The 24,986-nt window shown below is 38.8% G+C and overlaps 1 protein-coding gene across 2 annotated transcripts in view; it reads left to right on the top strand.

The window, feature by feature from the left end:
* The window catches only part of psmb7 (proteasome 20S subunit beta 7), a 55,232-nt gene extending 30,676 nt beyond the window's left edge, over window positions 1–24,556 (top strand). The window contains exons 7-8 of one of the 2 annotated variants that reach the window (XM_067969699.1): window positions 19,223–19,374; window positions 24,272–24,556. In XM_067969699.1, the coding sequence (XP_067825800.1) occupies window positions 19,223–19,374; window positions 24,272–24,383 (264 nt within the window). In that variant the 3' untranslated portion in view covers window positions 24,384–24,556. The remainder of the gene's footprint in view (window positions 1–19,222; window positions 19,375–24,271) is intronic. The other variant, XM_067969700.1, reaches the window with a different exon arrangement.
* Window positions 24,557–24,986: the final 430 nt, after the last annotated feature.

Raw genomic sequence — 24,986 nt, 5'->3', positions numbered from 1 at the left:
ACTGTGTCAGTTTAACTCCTGTTAAAGATCACATTAAGAATAGGATTAATGATTACATGGATAATCATGGACATAGATGCTTTTATTTTGGTCAACTGGGAGTGTGTCACACAGGGAATTCCATCACCGTATTGGAGTCTTCAAACTAAGTTACAGACAATCCATACAAAACCTCCACATGGACACTGCTGAGGTTGAATTAGCTAAAACTGCACAACTTCCCAACACACAGCACTGGTAATCTTCCTACTACTACGGGTAGGGCGATTCACTCAGGATCACCATGAAGGAGGATAGTCATTTGGCTGTTAGACAACTGTTAAGTGCAGGTTGAAGCCCTTACATACCCCCAGGTACAATTGGGACAGATATATCCCTGGTATCTTCCAATTAATACCTTTTTGAGAAGCCTTCTTGAGCAGTATAAAGCCTTAGTGTGAGTAGACTGCAAACAAAACAGTATCATCTGTGAAAAGAAGCGCTGCTATTCTTTCAAAAATGCTTGGAGCAGACCATCTGAGACCAAGTATGATACTATCTAATACAATGATGATGAAGGCATTAAATAGAAAGGTTAACAGTGGTCAACTAAGTGTCCCACTGATCAATTGGTATCACAAGAATGTCATCTGTGGAATGCACCTGGGAAAGTAGATTCATGCAGGGTGTCATGTTAGATTAACATCCTGACATTTCCAAGAGCTTTATCTTCTCAGAAATTTTACTCATTGTTAGTTGTCTCTAAGAGATTAAATAAGTTGGAGAAAGTCCCTGTGACAAAAATGTAGATGAAGTGTGGAAGGAATGGGCTAAATGGCCTTTTCTTGTTCCATGTGTCCTTACAGCCAAGATGAGTAAAGGGAGTGGAGAGGGGAAACTCTATTTCCAGTTGTGACTATCACTGGAGAAGGCATGCAGTGCAAGTACATGCCGTGCAAGTACATGCCCCACACCTCAAATGTTTTTGTTTGCAAAAGAATTTGTCAATTATGCAATAAAGTACTGTAAGCATCAGTATTAGGAAAGTGTAGTGGTTTCATTGAGCCTGCCATGGTGTAATGTGCTGCCAATCATAGCTGTTATGGAGAAGGGGGATTTAAAAGTATCAAGTAGAATGAGGATCTGTACAGGTACCTGCAACCGTCTATGGGAATTGATAAAGGATTAATAGTGGTACATAAGATCGTTGTGTAATGGCAATAGAATGAGCTGTGGGAGTCAGATGATGGGAACATAGAAACAGAAGTATTCAGCCCCTCGAGCCTGTTAGTTCATGGCTGATCTGTATCTTAACTCCTTACCCATTCAATTAGTTCATGGCTAATCTGTATCTTAACTCCCTACCCGCTTTGGTTCCATAACCTTTGCCTAACAAAACATCTACTAATCTCAGTTTCAAAATTTTCAAATTGACCGAGCCTCAACAGCTTTTTTGGGGGTGGAGGAGTTCCAGATTTCCACTGCCCTTTGTATGAAGAAGTGCTTCCTGACATCACCCCTGAATGGTCTAACTCTAATTTTAAGGTTATGCCCCCTTGTCCTGGACTCCTCCACCAAAGGAAATAGTTTCTCTCTGTCTACCCTATCAAATCCTTTAATCGTCTTAAACACCTCCATGGCCAGTATATCCATCCTGAAGTGCGGTGCCCAGAACTGAATGCAGTACTCCAAATGGGGTCTAACTAGAGCTCGGTACAGCTGTAACATAACTTCCACCCCTTTGTATCCCAGCCCCCTTGAGAAAAAGGCCATCGTTCCATTAGCCTTTTAAATTATTTTTTGTACCTGTCCACTAGCTTTTAGTGATTTCTGTACATGGACCCCTAAATCTCTCTGCTCATCTACAGTTCCTAGTTACTCGGCATTTAAAAAATACTCTGATTTATCTTTCTTAGATCCAAAGTGGATGACCTCACACTTTCCCATATTGAATTCCCATCTGCCACAGTTTTGCCCACTCACTTAATCTATCAACGTCCCTTTGCAACTTTCTGCTCCCATCTACACTATTTACTGTGCCACCAAACTTAGTGTCGTCAGCAAACTTAGATATACGGTTCTCTGTTCCTTCATCCAAGTCATTTATAAATATAGTGAAAAGCTGAGGCCCAAGTATAGATCGCTGGAGAACACACTAGTCATGTCCTGCCAATTTGAGTACAAAACCATTATCCCTACCCTCTGTCTCCCACTCCTAACCAATTCCCTCCGCTCCCATTTTTGTTAAGTCTCTTGTGTGGAACCTTGTTGAATGGGGAGAGTCCTATGGAAGTCAAGCTTGAAAGCAGTATAGGTGAGAGGTGGGATACAGGTGGCCTTGGTTTGCAGATGAGCGGGACTTAGGACAGGCAGTAACATATTGCAGTATGTAGAGATGACACTGTTAATCAAATGTAAGGGCCAAATGAAGGATATGTGTGCTGTTTTTTGTGGCGAGCAAACACCAGTAAATCATTTTTTTAATGCTGTAATTTGTAATTTGGTTAAGAAAAGGACTGAAGATGATAAGCATGTGTATAGATATAGATGGCCAAATGTGCTACGGAACACTTTCCAGTCCTATAGGAACCATGAAAGTATTGTCTGTGAAATACAAGGATTGAGTGATACAGATTTTAATGCTAGATCGATATCCTGGAGTTTTTGCTCGATTTGCTTTCAGGTCAGGAAAAGAAATGCGTAATTTCTTGGAAATTGGACCTTTTGGTTTCTCTGCTCCCTCAGGAGATTAAAATGAGTATTATGATTGTGCAATTTGTATATAGTTTGTTGGAAGGAGTGGGCTAAATGGCCTTTTCTAGTTACATGTTCCCTTAGGTTATAAATCTTAACTTTTTAGCTTACTGGTATTTTCCATCTATATGCCACTCCCTGCTGAACCATTTTAATATAAACCATGATGTTACTAAATCATGTATAATTTAATAGGTTACATTGTAATAAATGAGAGATCAAAATAAAGGTCTTGAACTGAATTATGTGTATAATGCATGTTATTAGTCCTGTTTTTCAAACTATGGTCACAATTTAGTTGTAGGTTTTGGCACAGTTATGTATTTTCCACTTTGAAGTACCAGTGCAGCTATTTTGACCGCAGTAAGAAAAGTTTACCAGTAATTTGGGAGAGAGAATTATTTTTAAATGTTTTTCTGCAGATACCTACAGTGCATAGCCAGCACATTCCTGAGCATTGTTTGTTGTTCAATAACAAAAAATATGTCTTTTAACATGTATTCTGTGAAATAAAACTATTTGCAATATGAGCTGTAATAATCTGTAAAATAATTGAATCCAGTCTTTTAAACCAAGATTTACACTTATCCTGACACAGTAGCGTGACATTGTCTGAGATTGGCATTTTGAAATTATTCATCAGTTGCTCCAATTTATTGCTTTAGCACAATATTTAAACATTTGAAGATTATTAGTTAACAGCCATGATTTTGGGTGTTCGTGTAATGTGTGTAGCCCCACTCCCCCCCAAGTCAAGCGATGCAATTGCAGTAGACTTTATAGCTAGCAATGATGAAAGCACCTATGCAGTGAAGTCTGCTTGCTCAAAATCTAGCAATTCTATGTTCCTGATATGTAAGATCCATTCCCATGTTCAAAAGCTGCTCCTGTAGAGAAGTGCATTATGTTGGAGCAGCAATATGTAGCATCACAGAGTAGAGGGGCAAGGGTTTGAGACTCAACTCTGCTGAGTTCGCAAATATGGTCGCACTGCTTGGTGAGATACCAAGCAGTGACCAGGCATCTCCTCACAGCTACATAAGAAATAGAAGCAGGAGTAGGCCATACGGGCCCCTTGAGCCTGCTCTGCCATTCAGTAAGATCATGGCTAATCTACCTCAACTCCACTTTCTAGCCCTATCCCTTGATTCCCTTAGTGTCCAAAAATCTATCGCTCTCAATCTTAAATATACTCAACGACTAAGCATCCACAGCTCTCTTGGGTAAAGAATTCCAGAGATTCACAACCCTCTGAGTGAAGAAATTTTTCCTCATTTCTGTCCTAAATGGCCGACCTCTTACCTTGAGACTATGACTCCCAGTTCTAGACTCTCCAACCAGGGGAAACGAGGACACTCAAATCCCTCTGAATACCAACCTTTCTTAGTCTCTCACCTTTTAAAAAATATTCTGCTTTTCTATTTTTCCTACCAAAGTGGATAATTTCACACTTCCCCACATTATACTCCATCTGCCACCTTCTCGCCCACTCACTTAATCTGTCTATATCTCTTGCAGCCCCTTTGCATCCTCCTCACAGCTTACTTTCCCACCTAGCTTTGTATTGTCAACAAACTTGGATACATTACACTCTGTCCCCTCATCTAAGTCATTGATATATATTGTAAACAGCTAAGGCCCAAGCACTGATCCTTGCAGCAGCTCACTAGTTACAACCTGCCAATCTACTCTGTTTTCTGTCTGTTAACCAATCCTCAATCCATGCTAATATATAACCCCCAATCCCATGAGCCCTAATCTTGTATAATAACCTCTTGTGTGGCACCTTTATCGAATGCCTTTTGAAAATCCAAATATACTACACCCACTGGTTCCCCCTTATCTACCCTGCTAGTTACACCCTCAAAAAACTCTAATAGATTTGTCAAACACAATTTCCCTTTCATAAAACTGTGTTGACTCTGCCTAACCATATTATGATTTTCTAAATGTCCTGTTACTATGCCCTTAATAATGGATTCCAGCATTTTCCCTACTACTGATGTCAGGCTAACTGGCAGGAGTTACGAGGGAAGAAAAATGGGAAGAGTGATGGCCACGCCCTCATTAGAGGTAAACGTAACCTGACAACAAAATGAGATTGAGACAGGGCACAATTCTCTAATTTTCCCAATTAAACCACAGTATTCAAATATACTATCTAGGGAGTCTGGTATGTCTGCATAGGTGGCAAACTAACAGCATTTCAACTCTAATTTATTTGGAGAGGTGAGTATTGTCATTTGTTTTCCTCATGGGCATTGCTGCAGTGCACTGTTATAAGCAGTAATGAGTGATGCCACAGATAGCTGTTTTTTAGTTTGTAGCCGTTGCCTGCCAATCGTCTAACTTGCCAATCTCAGCTGTATTGTTGTGCAAAGGCATCTGGTAGAGATCTGGTGTTTTCCCCTTGGGAAAATGGTAAAATCTGTGAATGTGTTGGGAGTAGGACGCTCTTGTGTGACACCCTCTAACAGCTGGTTCCTACTCGATATTCTGGAGGCCTTGGAGTGGCCCACAGTTAATGTGTGCCTAAGGTAGAGCAGAATAAATGTGGGAGGTGTTTTTTGAATTAAAAATCTTGCATGCTCTTGCTCGTTACAAAGATTTTTTTTGTGTGTTTTTTTTATTCGTTCATGGGATGTGGGCGTCGCTGGCAAGGCCAGCATTTATTGCCCATCCCTAATTACCATTGAGAAGGTGGTGGCGAGCCGCCGCCTTGAACCGCTGTAGTCCGTGTGGTGAAGGTTCTCTCACAGTGGTGTTAGGTAGGGAGTTCCAGGATTTTGACCCAGTGATGATGAAGGAACGGCGATATATTTCCAAGTCGGGATGGTGTGTGACATGGAAGGCAACATGCAGGTGGTGTTGCTCCCATGTGCCTGCAGCCCTTGTCCTTCTAGGTGGTAGAAGTCGTAGGTTTGGGAGGTGCTGTCGAAGAAGCCTTGGCGAGTTGCTGCAGTGCATCCTCTGGATGGTGCACACTGCAGCTACAGTGTGCTGGTGGTGAAGTGGGTGAATGTTTAGGGTGGTGGATGGGGTGCCAATCAAGTGGGCTGCTTTGTCCTGGATGTTGTTGAGCTTCTTGAGTGTTGGAGCTGCACTCATTTAGGCAAGTGGAGAGTATTCCATCATACTCCTGACTTGTGCCTTGTAGATGGTGGAAAGGCTTTGAGGAGTCAGGAGGTGAGTCACTCGCCGCAGAATACTCAACCTCTGACCTGCTCTTGTAGCCACAGTATTTATGTGGCTGGTCCAGTTAAGTTTCTGGTCAATTGGTGACCCCCAGGACGTTGATGGGGGATTCGGCGATGGTAATGCCGTTGAACGTCAATGGGAGGTGGTTAGACTCTCTCTTGTTGGAGATGGTCATTGCCTGGTACTTGTCTGGAGTGAATGTTACTTGCCACTTATCAGCCCAAGCCTGGATGTTGTCCAGGTCTTGCTGCATGCGGGCACGCACTGCTTCATTATCAGAGGGGTTGCGAATGGAACTGAACACTGTGCAATCATCAGCAAACATCCCCATTTCTGACCTTATGATGGAGCGAAGGTCATTGATGAAGCAGCTGAAGGGTTGGGCCTAGGACACTGCCCTGAGGAACTCCTGCAGCAATGTCCTGGGGCTGAGATGATTGGCCTCCAACAATCACTACCATCTTCCTTTGTGCTAGGTATGACTCCAGCCACTGGAGAGTTTTCCCCCTGATTCCCATTGACTTCAATTTTACTAGGGCTCCTTGGTGCCACACTCGGTCAAATGCTGCCTTGATGTCAAGGGCAGTCACTCTCACCTCACCTCTGGAATTCAACTCTTTTGTCCATGTTTGGACCAAGGCTGTAATGAGGTCTGGAGCTCAGTGGTCCTGGCGGAACCCAAACTGAGCATCGGCGAGCAGGTTATTGGTGAGTAAGTGTCGATGACACCTTCCATCACTTTGCTGATGATTGAGAGTAGACTGATGGGGCGATAATTGGCCAGATTGGATTTGTCCTGCTTTTTGTGAACAGGACATACCTGGGCAATTGTCCACATTGTCGGGTAGATGTCAGTGTTGTAGCTGTACTGGAACAGTTTGGCTAGAGGCGCGGCTAGTTCTGGAATCTTCAGTTCAATCAATCTATATCAATAGATTACTATGATGAAAACTATTCTTCCTGGTGCTATTCAGTAACTCTGACATTAGTGAAGAAGTCACATGAAGAAATCTATTCAACATCAATCACAAGATGGATAGGGATTAACCATACTTCTTGCACCTTCCGATGAAGTACAAAGCTCTTTGAGGTTATGTTTATTGTGTATTGAATAATCGTATGTATTGTGATGAATTACAAGGGTGTATGTACAGCAGTGTGCGTTAGCTGTGCAATCCCAAGAACAGGAAATGATTGCCTTTCTGCAAAATGTGTGATGTATGTAGGCTGTTTGTTTTTTTTTAACATTACCCATCTTCAAATTATGCTTAAAAAAAAATCCTGGCATGATACCTGGGTATGTTGATTCAGACAATTTGGCCATTACGAGTGAAGACTGAATGTATCATTTTAAATTCAAAGGTGGAAAACTTGTTTGGGGAGGCGGGGGGGTGGGGGGAGAGAGAAACAAATGTTCTGTATTTTCAGGGGGGAAAGTATAAGATAAACTGATTTTTCAGGTTTACTTTAAAGAAATGTAAACTGAATTAGTAATTTATCGTTCAGTACCTTGGAGCAAAAGTTTACAAAATGTGAAATTTCATAGGTAGAAGACAAAAGATATTTTGCCCATTTGTTTAAAATCAATGCACCTGCCATTTGTTATGGTTGGTCCATAGGGTAAACCTGTATTAGATTTGGTATTTGAACTTTAATGGCAATACTCAATGCACTAAAAAGATAAAGAGCTAAATCCTGAGCAGTTAATATTCCATTTTATAAACAGTTGCTTCTTTCAGAGCCATTAAAGTACTTGTTAAAATCTTTTTGAAACAGCTTCTGTGTCAGTTGAGTAACTTGTTCCTTGGCCATCAATTAGTGTTTTCCTGTATGAACTAGTGGGAGATATTAAAAACTGGAGTTGACCCTCCTAGCAGCTCAAAAGAGTTTGAGCATTGCTCATTGGTGAAATGGTTCCTGCTCCAAGTCCTAGGTTGCCGCTTTATAATTTGAATTGATATTTTAATCAATTCTTGGCATAGCATAGCTGGGAGAGACACGAGAAGTTTTGCTGTGCATCCACTTTATTTAACTTGCAGGTTTTTCCTTCCAATTTTCAACCTCTTAGTGTGAGCACGTAAGATAGTGAGAGTCAGCTTGCAATTCGAACATGGGGGCGTCCGAGCCGAACCAGATATTTACCAATGCATTTTCTAGTCATACAAAATGTTGCGCTGATTTCCTTCTCTTTTCCCTTGCTCCCAGTTCAATTGTAATTCCCCTATCAGAACAGAAGGGAAACAAGTCACAACCTTTCTGGTTTCACTTCCACCCTGCGGCAGTGCACAAGTCCACTGAGCCATCGGGGAGTCATATTCTTGCATTTCCTAAGCAGCCGCAGATCATTCATTGACCATTGTTCACAGCTCATATATTCTTGCCCTTTTCTCCCTATTGCTGTTGAGTGGAGAGAAACCTGAGTGCCCAGCAATGGGGAGGGGAATTTACAAAATTGATTGCTTCACATGCACTACTTCAGTTAAAGATTGGCTATTTTTAAATTAAAGAGATGGAGAACAAGCAAGCTTTGAAAAACAGCACATTTTATCCTTTGTGGTGTTTAAATATACTTTTGTTTGTCACAGTTGTGATGGTTTTAAGGGGGAGGGGAACTGAAAAATTCTAGGAATTATGGCCTTTTTAGGTCTTTCATTTTAGTGTTTTCAATGTGCCATGTGCAGTTCTTTCAACAATATTCCCCTTTGTACTAATTGTCAAACTGCCTTAGCAGGACCAGAGTGGCTATAGGGTACACATACAACAGCATATCACAGGGGTGCAATTCAAAAGCAAATGTCCTGCAGCCTCTGGTATCGACTTGTAAATTAGCATTTGGAAAGTAATTAAGCCAGCTTAATTAAGACTGCAATTGAAATCCATTGGAAATAAAATCAGATACCTGCTGCACTAAATCTACTTCATTGTTGAAAGTAATCAGTGAATGAATGAAATATAGGCAAAGTGAAAGTGAGATTTTAAAAAAAAGAAATAGCCTGTTTTTTCATTCTCTTATGTTGTCACGTAGTAGAGTCCCATGAGAAGCTCACCACGGCAGACACTGAGCAATATTTATAAATCCATGACAGGCAATAATGGCAACTTGAAATATTCTTTTGCATGAATCTTGAGTACTACTCAAAACTGGAGCCATATCAGATTTGTGATGGCAGCTGTTGAGCCCTACAGTCACATTTCTGGGCTTTGAAGGTACTCCGATTCAAGGAATAGAGGCCGGAGGCCTACCCTGTTTCTGTGGGCTGCTCACACTTAGGCTCTCCGCCTTTTGAAGATGTGCCATCACCAATTCTGCCAGTGCCCGAGGCAAGGTAGTACCAGCAGGACCTGTTTTCTGTACTGCCTCTGAGTTGTAGCCTTCAGATGTAAGCAGCAAATGCTTTGTCAATGCCAGTAGCTTGATTGTCTGGTCCCTTGTTGCACTGCTGAGAGATAAGCTCTACCCAAGACCCTTCAGAGACGAGTGGTGAGATGGATGGTGATGTGCACAAGTGCCACTTCTGCAGCCTGATTTATGGCATCATATTTCATACTGATGCAAGTACTGGCCTCCAGAGGGACACTTATGGATTGCTGAAGATCTGAGCAGTTTCAGCCCTGATGGGCCCATAGGCTTCAGCACTGTGATGCCAAGCACCAAACAACTACTATAGAACGATATTAATTTGTCATGTGGGCAGCTATGGATCTACCTTAAACAACTAAAGTGGAAAAGCAGTTCAGCTCATGCAGTACTTAAAATGCAGTGCTTTTACGAACTAGAATGTGCATATTGTTGTGCTTGGATGGCATTACAGCATATAAATGTTGATTTTTCTACTTGGCTTTTAAAACTAATTGAATATGAGAAAGCAGGCATGAATAGGAATGAAACTCTTACTATACTGTCCTTTGTCTAAATAACCAGTGCTCCCATTTCTTGATTATCTTTTGCTTTGTATTTCCTGTACACGCAGCAGTGCTAATGCACCAAGAAAATAAGGTGTAGGATCAGTGAAACTTTCTGTACTTCATTTTATGTTTTCAATTGTGTATACTAGGATTTTCTTTAAGTAAAGTTCTATTATACATTTCTGATTTATTGTTCATTCTCAATCTGCCTCTCCGTGGTTGTCATCTAAACTTTATTCCCTTCTCCATTGTTTTTGTAACTCTCTGTCACTTTATTTTCTCACTCTGAGCCCTGTTGCCCTGAAGTGAAATAATTCTATTGTCCTTCCCTGACACTTAATCTAACTGTCTGAATATTTCTGGTTCCTGCAAGAGTTGAGCCATCCCCAGTCTCTTATGTGCTCTGAAATTGGAGAATTCTAACTATAACTAGAGTTCAAGAGACTCGGATAGCCAAATCTCTCATTTATGATCAGATTCAGGCTGGAATCTCCCACAAATAAAATGTAATTTTCTTTTGAGCTCTAGTCCCATAGAGGTTGAGAGCACTGAATCTGACCTGTGTGTAAATGACTCCTCAGTTTTACATTTTAAAAACTCTACATGTTTGGGCATCAGAGGGCAAAAGTAAAGACAGCAAGGATTCCTGCTGTAGATTGCTATCTAGTGACCCTGCTAGAAGTGCAAGCCTGTGGGTGCTAGGTGAACAAGATCAGGTTTAGCTGTGAGGCTCCCAAGGTAAAATAGCCAGCTACTGTCTAGTAACAGTGGTGAGTCCTGCTTTAGGTATGATATACTGTAGATCTAAGAAATTATAACATTTTCTTTCTTTGCTGAAGCTCATGCCTGCATTGGTTTGACCTTTTTATAACCCACACCATTTACCTTTATGGTCTCAGTGCGAATGTCAAATACTTACTGATTTATGGGTGGTTTTACCTTATGTATTTGTGTCTACTGGAAACCATTTGAGATTTCTCATTCAGTTCATAGAATCCTTAACAGTCACTGGAATGGAGAATATGGGGTTGAATTCAGGTCCCAAAGACTAAGTATCTAGAGTGACCAAGCAATCAGCTAAGTTGTGAAATAGCAAATTAACCAGGTGCTGGAATTTACCTAATACAAGTTACAACTGCAAAGAGACCTTTAAATTTATCTTCACATTGATCAAACTCCTCTGCATCGATCCAGACTGATCAAACTCCTCTGTATCAATCAGGGGATTAATTCCAGAGTTAGAAATGTAATTAAGAATAAAATGCAGGTTTGCTGCTAAGCTAGAAATTAAATTTTGAGAATGCTGATGAAGGTACTAGTCTTAAACGTAATCACAGAATTTTATGAATCAATACATTGCTCTCCAATCAGTATTGATGCTCAGAAATATTAAAAGTATAATAGCAACAGCATGATTACTTTGAACAGAAATTTTCAACTCAAATGTTTTCTGGTATCCTAAGGAAGTTTTAAAACTTGGGTAAATATCTACAAGTGACATTAAGTTATTATAAAGATGACAGTAAAAGGGACATTTATCTACTCGTGAGCAAAAGGAAAAAATAACACACTTATTCTATTTTGTCCCCAGGATTTCTAACATTTTATATTCTGTAGGTAGGATGAGGACGATGTGTGTGAATTTTTACACTTGCCACATAAAGCATGATTTGCTGCTCGAATGCTTCAATTCTGAACAAAAATCAAAAGTGGAGGCAGTGAAAATGCCTACTTTTGAGCTGTAAATGATTTGCCATATCCATAGAGTGTACGTGTGTGTTCTCTTTCACTGTTGTACTTTTCTGTAGTTAGAGCCACTAATATGCTTTTTGCCCTAGAATTAACATTATTGTTCCAGAAGAACAGAATGCTTGGAGACAGCAGAAATTCCTTAAGAATAGCAAAATAAAATGAGCACCGACTGTCATGGGCAAATTATATTGAATTGCATTGCATTTGATACCTTATTTATAGTAATGGGAGCTGGTTGAACACATCACATCATTCGGTTCCCATTTACCACAATAATAGCGCAAATTTCAGAGCTCCGTGGCACCAGAGGTTGTTTCAGAATTTACTTTCCTATCACTAAATAGTGGCAGAAAATGCAAAGTCAGCAACAGCCATGAAACATTGTCACCATGTGCAAGGCTGTCCCAAGCCTGCCTTCCCCCTCCCCACTCTTAATAACTGTTATGGTTGCACAGTGCCACTTCCATTACAATGGAAAGTTGTTTGAAGGGGGAGAGGAAATCATAAACTGCAGTATCATGCTGTTATGGCATGCATGCATATTTTTTCAGATTCTTGAGGGCAGACATACAAAAAACAGTTTTGCTGTTAACATGGTAGAGATTAACTCTTAAAAACTTTTTATCCTCTGAAATGCACACACTTTAATCAATCTCATTTAGACCACATCTGTCAGATGCAAAACGGGAGAGTAATGACAGGCTGCATATGAATTCAGTGTTTGTTACTGACAGTGATCCAAACAGCCTGTGTGTGCCTGCCACAGGGCTCAGGTGTGGAAGTCCGCAGGCTAGTACCACCAGCTGACATTTTGAGTTTTAATGACTCCATAGGAAGGTGACCGCTTGCTGTGAGGTTTGCTTACCAGATCAAGACAGCAGGCAATGGAGATAAAGCAGGACTATTAGTGTCGTGGCGAATTCTCTGACAAAGCAGTTTAAAAAAAAGTCTTGAGACTCTTGGACTGTCGTGTCATTATTTCAGTAGCTCTAGTCTCTGTCCTGACTGTTCGGACAATTACACTGCAGTACCTGGAGGAAACACAATTGCCATTTCGTAAAAAGACTTATGAATATATTAATTGTCCTTTCCCATAGGAGTACTTACAAAACCCGTATTTTATTGAATTATGCAACACTGAGCAGGATTACAGAATACATTATGTATATTTTAGTTCATTTTTGAGTAGCTTTGTACAAGTACTGTTTGCGCTTTAAAAGAATTTAGAATGTCTAAATATTGACATATTGTATTTTAGTATCCTAGCTTAAGCTATCTGCTTTACTTCTATTTGAGGTGGTTGTTAATGGTGACTTTGTGAATTAATCATTTTAAATTTCCATTGATAATGGTTGTAACCAAATCAGTTTTGTTGGAAAGATATACTGCTAATGAATTCATTTAAACTTGAATTACTGATCAAACCTATCTCGAAAGGGGCCTAATGCTCTAGGGGCAGCAGATGTTAAATTTGCATTAAAAATAACGCACTTAACGTAAGAACCGTGAGGTCAATGGGCAAAAGGTATTTGTTTAAATTCATATCCATAATATTTGATTTTTTTTATAACTAAAACTAACAATGAACATCATTTGCTTAAAACTTTGAGGTGAGGCTTTATAAAGAAACCCAGAAATGACTTGTCTTTAAATTTAAAATACCACTGCTTCATTTACAAATGTTGCTTTTTAGTAAAATATTCCTATAAATGATATATGTCATGTGAATTTGATAAACATTGCTAAAAGAAACCATCCAAAATTCTGTAACATATATAATGTATTAATTGTGGGTGCTACAAAACAATCTCAGAAAAGGAAGTATTAGAAACTGCTATAACAGTTTATACATTAATGAAATGGATTGTGACTAAAGGGCCCCACAATCTTAATAGTTTTAAGTATGTAAAAAATTAAACTCAACTTTTGCAATAAGCTAAAATTCAAAGTTTTTAGTCAAAAATAATTTGCTGAAGGATTGCTGACCACAAACATAATATTGAACCCAGCTCTTGAGAATAATTTTCATTACATACAATGACAAACAGCTATATATTAACAATGATGTGGAGATGCCGGTGATGGACTGGGGTGGACAAATGTAAGGAGTCTTACAACACCAGGTTATAGTCCAACAGTTGATGAAGTCACTCACCTGACGAAGGAGGAAGCCTCCGAAAGCTTGTGATTTCAAATAAAACTGTTGGACTATAACCTGATGTTGTAAGACTCCTTACATGTATTAACAAGGCATTACACTATTGAAGATTAGAGATGATGAGCTGTAAAGTCGTAGCCTCCAACGGTTTGGATCACCCGAACCATATGTACATAACTGCTTTTTAACTTGCGTAAAAAATATAAATTGTCACTTCACTGTAAAAATATAACTTGGCATTAACTGCAGTTTCTATGAGCAAATAAGGATTGCTTGCTTTTAACCCTATGGTTTAAAGTGCTTAATATCAGTGCTACTCATATTGATGCTGGAAACACTCAGCAAGTCAGGCAGCATCTGTAAAGAAATGAAAATATTGATGTTTTGGGCATAACCCTTCATCAGAACTGGGGTTCTTCGCAGTTCTGATGAAGGACTATGCCTGAAATGTCAACATTCTCCTTTCTTAAAGATGCTGCCTGACTTGCTGAATATTTCAAGCATTTTATGCTTTTGTTTCAGATTTCCAGCATCTGCAGTATTTTGTATTTTGTTCTACTCTTACTGGTCTTCAATCTGAAGATAGAGCATGGGAACTAGCAGGGGAAGAAAAAAGACAAAAATGCATTGTTTAGAACAGCTTTTAGTACTTTGTAAAGCTTTGCACCAGCTATTGTTTCTAAAAAAAAACGGATCTGGTGCAGATGAAACTTTGTTTTACTCAATTGTTTGTCATTTTACCAAAGACACTCTAATTACTATTTGTTATAAGTTAGTTTTGAAAATAGGAATAGATGTCCAGTTATTTCATAGATTAACTGCCTCGAGCACAGAAATCATATTAAAGATGTATTCCAGTTTCTTTGCTATAGTTTCATTGAAAATTCAAATTAGCTTAAATTATTGTTTTTAAATCTTTAAGTTCTGTTTTAAATGAATAATATTTCTTAATACCTAGTTCAAAGAGTATCAGGAATTTTTACCTTGCAAGACAAAAATCCTTACTTCAAATGGCTGGCCATTATAAACATCAGAGGTGGCAGCAGAAATGTTATTCTGCACTTTTTTTGTTGCAACAAAGATGTTTCTGGTAAGTTTCAAAAATGGTGTTTTCATAGGAAGATGCTGCCTTTAAAAAGTGTGCAATACAATTCACTGCTAGGTGTTGTTTGCTTGAAATCCCAGATGCTCCAAATTGGCTGCTATTTGTATACATGAATTTATGGCTTGCAAGCTCGAAATTCCTGACAACAACGGCCTTTTTTAAGGACCAGAATCTCCTCTTGATGAGCTCCAATTCCTGTTGGTGTGCAGTTCTTCACATAATGAGCTTTAGATGCAATATACAACTGTCAGAAACTCATTTGTGTAATCTCAGATTGTGCGACCAGTAACAAAACCTACATGAAGTTCAGTACTGCTGCAATATATAAATCATTTTCTAAAATGACAATGCTTAGAGTGCCTCCTTGTATTAAATGCAGCAGATTGGCACTGTTATAAATATTTTATCAAACACAGTTGTTGATTAGCAGTACATGCTGAGATTTTTATTTATCTCAGTGTTAATTCCTCTGGTACCTTCTGAAAGTGGCCATTAGTGGTCAATTTAATGACTTTTGGTGTTGTTTAAGCTTGCTGTGCACTATGATACAGCTGAGGTGACCGTTACATGACTGGTGTAGACCTTTTCACACTTCCCGCAAGTGCTGCTCATTTGTCATTTGGCAGTAAATCGAGCTGCACATAAGAGCCCAGGGACACATTCTGTGATGGTCTGATGGAGGTGAACAGATAGCACTGTAAAGGCTGCTTGTCACAGATGACTTGTGTTGTAGAGCATCATTCTGTGCAGGCTCCTTTAAGGTAAAACACTTAAGCTCCAGGGGATGGGATGCCTAGAGTAAGTTACCGTAAGCAATTGTGCGTTTCCACTGTATTAAGTTAGTGATTTTAATAGTTACATATGTACATGTCAAATATTTGGCACTATTGTCTCTCAAACAGTTGATCTTTAAAAATGTTCACGTATCCCTGATTTCCGTGCTGAAAGATGAGGGAAATTCCTACCTTTTTTGAAAACTGAACTTCACTGGTTGTTAAGACATTTTAGAAAAATTTTAAGACATTGCAGCTAAAAGTTTCCATATAGAATTTATTTAAATTAGACAGGAAATAAAATGGCCATCTAAAATGGTTTATGCACTTGGATCATTGCTGCCAATGCATGTGGTTTTTAATTCCATGCCATTAGTTTTCCCTCACAGATCATCTCCAAAAATACAAGATCTATCTCTCTTAAAAATCTTGATTCTGTGTATCTGTAATGTGTGATTGATTGTAGTGAGCCTCTAACTTTGCTGATTGATCCATGCTAACCTCATGACACCAGGGACCATTGCACTCCCAACATTGATCCAGCTAACCATATGATGGCACAAAACCAATCAAGATCGTTGGATAAAAATTTCAACCTCCTTTCAGCTGCAGTGATAGTTCCTCCCCCCACTGTGCACTCCTTAAAAATAAGCTTTAATACATTAACATAAAATTTTTAAATAATTCTAGGGGAGAAAACGTATCTATAAATATCCCCACTCCAACTTCCAGATTGTAAGTAACAACAATAGAGTGAGTGAAGAGAAAAGAGAAGAGTAATACAGTGACAAGAGGGGATCTCAGAGCAGCTCTTCCAGAGGGACTGGAAACCTTTTAATCTGGCCATGTATACTGAGCGCCAATGAGATGGACATACAATCCAGAGTTCTGGTGAAATCTCCTTGATTCCCAAATGTTAATTGTCATAAAACATAAAGTACACCACAAGCAGCACCAACAGAACCAGCCTGACCCCAGTCTTGCAACCCTCAAGCCCACAACCTTAGCGTCTATTCCTGTACTGATGGATAAATGAAGCCCTTAAGAGACAACTGTGAGTCCGCAATGAGAAGCAAACTGGCGGCATCAGCTGAGTATAGGTAACATCTATGGAATATCATGCTTCAAGTCCCAAAGTGCCCATGAGCAATGTCGCAGGAGATCTACTTTAAATTTAATAGCTTTACTAGCAACACTGCACTGGAATTTGGAGGACTTTTAAAATCCTTATCGGACCAGATTTTGTTGCCATTCTTTTTAACACTCCTTCCCACCCCCCCCACCCTCTCGGATTGATAAGAATAGATTTGTGTTTGAAAATCCATATTTTTGAATGACTTGATGCACCATCAACACCAAACACATGTATAAACAATCAACTTGGTTTAAAATTGTGCTCTGCCATTCTGCTTTGGTTTTAAACCAGCCTGAAAATGTCCAAACCTTTGCACTTAATGAAAGTTTATTTGGCACAGTCTCCAGCAATAGGAAACTTGAATTGTTCCTACTTATTCCTGGACTGAGTTTTGAAATAGCTGCTTAATAGTTGCTGATACCATGTAACGCAACAGTCATGGGCCCCTGGCGTGTAGGGTTTGGTGGCTGAAGATTCTGCATTCTTTGGTAGACTGGGGAAGGGTAAGCTTAAGCAGTAGACCAAAGTTGCAATACCAGAGGATGCAATCTGAGAGGTTGAGCTGGAGAAGATTATGGGGGTAGGGTGGAGTGAAGCCGTGGAGGGATTTGAAGATGAGGATTTTGAAATCGATACACTGGGAACAGGGAGTCAGTGGAGTTTGGTGAGAGAAGTGTGATTAAAATGCAAAATTTTATTCAGAATAAGATGCAAGCTACAAAGTTCTGCGTATGTTGGAATTCTGGCCGAGTGGAACTAGGAGGCTGGCAAGGAGAGTGTTGGAGAGATAAAGCTTTGCGGTGACAAATCCATATATGAGGATTTCAGCAGCAGTGTTAGCAAGGTAGAGGCGGAAGTAAGCGATCTTGATGATTGATCTGATGTACGGTTTAAAGCTCACCTGACGGACAGCTCTTATTGGCCTTTAAGTAAATAAATTCCCTTTCCTGCTCTTAATTTCCTAATTTTTAAACTTGCGTCCCCTCATATTTGAATCTTTTACCACAGTGAGCAATTTACTCTAATTAATTTTGTCAATTCCCTTCATAATCACTGTGAAGTCTCTTTTTCTAAAGAAAGCAAGCTCAAATTCCTTAACTTGTCCTTATAACAGGTTCATGATGTCTCACACCTTTTTGAATTCTTCTATACAGATTCTGCTAGTTGCTACTGTTGGCAACAAATATCGATGCTGATGGTTTAGAGCCATAGCATCTCCTAACTGGCCCACTTAAAATGCACACAAAATTCAAACGAAAAGACCCATGCTACAAAGATAAAAAGAAAAAAAAACTGCAAAAACAGGAGGTTGAATAATTTAAAGTACTTGTGCATCCCAGAACAAATCTCTCAAAGATAAAAGCCCCAGTTAATCCATTAGAATATGAATGTTTTTAATAACTACCACTTGTACTGTGCAGGTCACAAGAGAATGCATGTGAAGCAGAGGGAATTGGCTTGATTGTTGTTGAGATAGTTTTAGGATTCTCTTCAGATTCACTTGAGCATTGAGAGCACATAGAAGCTGTATCATCTTTAAAGAGGCCTTTCTACAGAATACAAAACCACACACTGTTAGTTCAGGTGTGTCTTCCAATCTTTTTAATGGTGTAACACCGGCAAAGACGGTTTGTGTAACTTTTTTTTTGCCATTTATTTGTTGTATTGTATTGACTAAGACCTTACGGAGTATAACTTTTGTGCTTTTAGTTCCTGAAAGCCAAACTAAGGTATTATATGGTTTTTGAAACTGCACTACCACAGTATAGAGACACTAACAGACTAAATTAAAAAGCATCAGCCAGGGATTTGTAGTCAAGCTAAGTCAAAATGAAAGTTAACAAACTAAATTAAATTTCTACACTTTTATTTTGAATTTCCTACTTTTACTGCCAGACATGTTGCAAACATTTATTGTAAACAGTGTTAAATCTACAATAATCCCATTCACTTTATATACAAAAAAAGACATTATTATTGTGCAGTTTCCTTAACACACAAATACCATGATACATATGGTAAGTCTGGTAAAAATAATAACCAGACAAAATTTCTGTAGTTTGCTCAAAATGCAAAAAATTGCAATATGGAAGTCTATTGTGAGAGTAAAATTGTTTCTATAGTTCTCCCAATAGAGGGAGCTATTGCTGTTTCGTAGTGATACATAATGCACAGTGTAACATTAAGGATATGAAATGGAGAGCCTTGGGATAATAGCTGGGCAAGAAAACTCCAGCCAGATTTTACTAAGTGCCTCAAATTGTTCTTCAATGTAAGATGCGAATAACTACTGTCTGCAAATAGGTCTTTGAAACTAAAGAAAAACAGTTTCTGCTTCAGAGTTTATAATCTAACACTTAACTGTATACACAGAAGTTTTCATCTTCAACTGTTCCCAAATTATCTTAACTTTCTATCTTAAACTCCATTTGATGAGACACTCTCCAAAATTTTTTTGATAGGAAGAAGCAGCTAAGCAACTTGTACGAGATGCCATTGCTGCAGGTGTTTTCAGTGACCTTGGGTCAGGAAGTAACATTGATCTGTGTGTGATAACGAAGAATAAGTTGGACTACCTAAGACCTCATGATATTGCTAATAAAAAGGGTGAACGGTAAGCAATTTCTGTTGATTTGTTTTTGCACTAAGGATGTTTTTTTGCAGAATTTCCAAGGAATTAACAATCTAAAATTATGTAGCGATGATGCAAAACTAGAAGGTGATAAGATATGGGGTTACATCTGTAATTTCCTGGCATGGTGAGTTCCAGATCTTATCTGGACTACTGGGAATTTTTCCTGTGGGCAGGACTTTGAAACAAGATGGGCCATGCCATCTCGTATACCTCCAAACATGAAGTGCCCAAGTGTGGCTTTGTCAGAGGCTTATAGAGAGGAAGTTACTTACCAAAGAGGATGAAATCATTTGGAATTGCCTGTGTTGGACTGTGCACGAAGTTGATTTTGTGAAGTGAAAGATATTATAGAAGTACAAATAACATCTGTAAAAAATCTAATGGTCAGGTCCATAGAGGAAATTATAAATATTGCTTTCTTATAAAATAATTTTGTTTATGTTTTATTTAAGTCGGTGGGGGGTGGGGGGATACATTTTAATGTAGAAATTCAGCCTGAAAGATAACCAGGACAGTTGAGGCATACAGACCAAGAAGGTTTCAGATTTAATCCCCAGTCTGTGCTGAGTTAGTTGTTCTGTCATGGTGCTTGCAGGAAGACTGGGTTAAAGAGGAGAAAATTGGCCAGGATTTCCATGCCTGATCCCTGCATGTGTGGACTTTATGTAAGGACAAATCAGACTCAGCTGTGATGCCCCCTAGAATTCCTGCCCCCCCCCCCCTCAGTTTTTGAACAGCCTTCTGGCATTCATTGTTGAAACCTGAATAAAGGACTCTTGTGTGAGATAATGCTGAGTGCCTGATGCCCACAGAACCATACCCAAAGAAGAAGTCAGTGCTTTTGGGAGATGAGGAAGGGAGAAAATTTTTCAAAATCTAGCTTGGAAAGACATAGAATTCAAAGTACCCAAATAAACACATTCTGATTTTATTAAAGGGTGCCTTGTGTTTGGCAATAGTTTGTGAGTATTAGCCAATAGATAAAGTATGTAGTCTGTTGTCTTTTTTATGGATCGACCAACAAGAATGTCTTGATTTTCAGAAGAATCACAAGATAATACTTCATTCTTTCAGAGATGTATCTCAGAAGTGTACAGCATCTAAATATTTGTTCAACTGTATTGTACCATCTGTGCTTTTGAATGGGGAAAAACTAATTACTTTTTTAATGATGCTGACCAAAGAATTTATTGTGTCTAGACTAGAGCAGAAAGTGTAATTAAAATTATAATGAAGGTAAATAAACATTTTGATGCCACTAAATATGCTGTTGTAGTACACTAGCTGATTATTTAATGGGGCAGAACTTGCTCCTGAAATAACGGAGGAGCTCAACAGCGCTGTCCGTTTTTAATGACAAATTGAAGGAGCATGTTCCTGGGTTTGAACATGCGCACTACAATGCGGAAATCGCGAACCTGCTCCTATTGGTTCGCTGGCGATTTGACAGCTGCGAACTAAAGGGCCACCGCATGCTACAATCATTGAAATTACTGAAAAATCCCCAACTTGCTCATCCGCCCAGCTGGAAAGTAACTAATTACGCCACCAAACAGGTACGCTTAAAAATACCAAGTCTAAACTAAGTTTTAAAAGCGCAGTTCGTCTTAATGACTGCTAAACAACTAAAAATTAAATTTTTAAAATGTGGAGTCTCATATTACTCCTTATTTTAATAATTTTTGGTCATTAAAAAAATTAATTAAAAATAAAATTTCTTTTCCCTTCTGTCTCTTTAATTCAATTATTTATTTGGCTTTTTATTATAAAAAATTAAAATTTTTATTTACAATGACTTCCAGAATACTAACTTAAAATGAATGAAGTCCAATTGCCTGCTTGTGGGCGTGTCTTCTCTTCCTGACAGATTTTGTGGGCGTGTCTTCTATTCTCACAGACTGTTCCATGCGCATCAACTTACCCTGTTCAGAGGCTGAGTTGATAACGCACAGTTTTATAAAAGTTCAAAATCAAGCAATTCGACGCCCTGAGCCCGCAGTAAATACATTCGTTAATTTAATTTGTAGGAGCTGCGGCAAGTGTTGCCACATCGCTGTGCGCAAGTTCTGGCCCAATATAGATGTATTTTTTTGATTTTTTTTTTTCCTGACAATTTTTCCCTTCTGATTTCTTCCCTTTCCCTCCTCTCCTAAAGGCAGTGATTCATGCTGTGATATGATTCCATAGACAGCAATAGCTCCTGGTGCCTTGCCTAAATGGTCATGTACATGTGAGTGCCTTGGCAAGAAACTATCAGAGTTGTTTGACTGTGGAAGACATCACAACCAAGTCCTATTAACATGCAATTTTCAGCAGACATTATTGAAAGTGTTCAGGAGAGGATCCTGGATGACTTCCTCCCTTCTATTCTGGTGAGGCTGATACCATTTGTATCAACCACACTATTACCCTAGCTGAGATCAGCTAATTCAGCACAGACAACTGATTCAATCTGGGAACTTCCTATTCTCACACCTAGTGCATTCAGTCACTGAGTCATCAGTGTAGCCCACATGGTTTTTTTGAGATTTTACAGTGATGATTAATCCAGGAAAAAGTGTTCTATTTTGTGTCCGTGTAATATTTTTGTATCAACAAAATATTTTAAACCTTCCATGCATCATACAAACATTTATTCTCTCCACTCAATTTTTACAGTAAAATTTCTTTAATTTATAAGACATATCCAATTTACAAAAGCCATTCCTGAAATGCGGAGGAGCTGCTATTATCTGTCCTCCCATTTAACTGCCAGAATTGTCACTGGAGAAAGCCTTGCATGAGACAACAGCTCACTGCACAGTCCACTAGCCCAGTCTCCTCTCTGTAAATCAAACTCGCAGACTAAGAAATATTAAATTTATACTATTTGTATTGTACTTGTCCATTCCTAGAAAATTGGTATACCATACTCTGTAAGGCCAATATGCTGGGGAGGAGGGTCTCCCTGCATTATGTCAGAAATTGGAGATTACATTTAGAAGCTGATGGTCTTTAGTATTTAACACACAATCATTTTATAATTTGACACACAGAATCGTAATGCAGTGTATTCCAATAAAACTTTTTTGTTACAAATGTTCTGTTAAGCACTCTTTACCAGTAAAATTGTAGCAATTTTTAGAAGGGTAAATGCTGTCGTTTTCTGTAATCTTCCTACAAAAATAATTTGATATCCAGCTGTTCGTAGAATCATACAGCACAGTAGGAGGCCATTCGGTCGATCGTGCCTGTGCCGGCTCTTTGAAAGGGTTATCCAATTAGTCCCACTCCCCTGCTCTTTCCCCATTGGCCTGCAAATTTTTCATTTTCAAGTATATATCCAAATTCCCTTTTGAAAGTTACTATTAAATCTGCTTCCTCCACCCTTTAAGGCAGTGCATTCCAGATCGTAACAACTCGCTGTGTAAAAAGATTTCTCCTCATCTCCCCCTCGTTCTTTTGCCAGTTATCTTAAATCTGTGTCCTCTGGTTACCGACCCTCCTGTCAGTGGCAAAAGTTTGTCGGAGAAACTATCAAAACCCCTCATAATTTTGAACACCTCCATTAAATCTCCCTTTAACCTTCTCTGCTCTAAGGAGAACAATCCCAGCTTCTCCAGTCTCCCCATCTAACTGAAGTCCCTCATCTCTGGTACCATTCTAGTAAATCTCCTCTGCACCCTCTCCAAGACCATGACATCCTTCCTGAAGTGTGATGCCTAGAATTGGACACAATACTCCAGCTGAGGCCTGAGCAGTGATTTATAAAGGTTTACCATAACATCCTTGCTTTTGTACTCTGTGCCTCTATTTATAAAGCCAAGGATGCCGTATGCTTTTTTTTTAACAGCCTCATCAACTTGACCTGCCACCTGCAAAGATGGTGACCGCCCAGGTCTCTTTGTTCTTGCACCTCCTTTAAAATTGTACCATTTAGTTGTATATCCCTTGACTCACTGAGTAACTCCACAGGAGATGCACTAGTCTGTATAATTCTGCTTCACATTCAGTTTATTGGGAGTATGGATACCTTTGTCACTAATTGTGTATTTACTAAAAATCAACTGGTCTGAATGTATTTTATCCTAATTTCAACAGCACATATTCCCAGAAATACAATGGGTTGTTTGTTTTGGCATTCTTAGAAGCTCGCTACATTATAAATGTTTAATACACGTACTCCCGTTTGTTGACTGAATTGGATATTTTATATGTGAATTTTAATGTAAATGAATAACATCTGTTTAACAGTACAGATGTTTTGTTGCTTCTGCTGTTATTTCTCCTGTCAGCATTTACCAGAAATAGGATAGCAATTTTTTTTGAAGACTCGGCAAAACCTTGGTATTGTTTTCAGCAAAGAATTTTGTGTGTGGTGGAAAATACTTAAGCACAAAATGTGAAGCAATTGAAACCATTTATGTGCACATTCATTTAAAATAGTTTTGTTGATGGTAGCTACGTAGTTATCAAAATAAAAACCTGACTATTTCTGGTATCACCTGGCCATAGCCAACAAATTGTCTCTGTCTCCTCCATATATAATTGCTGTCCAAGCATTCACAACTCTGCAAACAAAACCCTATATACCAATGCATAATAATGGGCAACCCTAAAAACATAATGGACAACAGCCCAATGTGGTATGTTAACACATAAAAGATGTCTTTTTTTACTGTCCATTTGGATTTGCTTTCCAAAAAGGCACATGACACAAAAATTCTGTTACCTACAAGAGTTCATAATTTTATCCTCGTCCATCAACTTTTAAAACAAAAAATTTCAGCAAAAGAAATTACAAATAAATAATTGGATAACAATCCCAATACCAGGAAAAAAATGTTTTTTTGTTGTAGATAGTTACTGTGTATTACTTCTTTTTTTGTCCCACCAGACAAGGCAACTACAAGTACAAGAAGGGGATAACGGGAATCCTAACGGAAATGGTTACTCCACTGGAACTCGAAGTTGTGGAGGAAGTTGTGCACACAATGGACACTTCCTGAAGAATCTGACCATCGTTGTTTTACCTCCTTGATGTGGATGTGCATAAAAGCTCGAATAGTTGTATGTACATTGAAATATGTGAAATGTGTAATAACAGGAGACTTAGTTTAAATAAGACCTGTTCAATTTTTACAAATAAAGTTAGTCTCCAAGATTTCTTTAACATCCACAATGAGTTGTGTATTATTTAAAACCCTCCCAACTTCCCAGGAATATTCCCAATTTGTGTATATGTGTGTGTGTATAGTAGCCATGTCGCATTTCTGCATAATCCTTTGTTCTGCTATTATCCGGTTATGCCTGTGCAAGTCCAGCTGGGTTAAAATACCAGTCAGTACCTTTCGTAAATTAGAAAGTCAAAGGTTAGGTTTTGCATTGAATTTGACATCACTCCAGTCTAAGAATTGAGTGGGTGGTTGGTCTGCACAGCAACTTAAAATGTTTATACAATGAAAAGGTTTCTTTCTGTACAGTCACCATTTAAGATATTTAGCTGCACACATAAGGTCATACTGCCAATTAAATATGGGCAAATTGGTAGTCAATTGATCACTGACAATTATAGTACAGACCAAATATTAATGTGCAGATTAATTCAAAAC

The sequence above is a fragment of the Heptranchias perlo genome, chromosome 31 (genome assembly GCF_035084215.1).
Source record: "Heptranchias perlo isolate sHepPer1 chromosome 31, sHepPer1.hap1, whole genome shotgun sequence".
Lineage (NCBI taxonomy): Eukaryota > Metazoa > Chordata > Chondrichthyes > Hexanchiformes > Hexanchidae > Heptranchias > Heptranchias perlo.
This window is presented reverse-complemented; position numbering and strand designations above follow the sequence as displayed.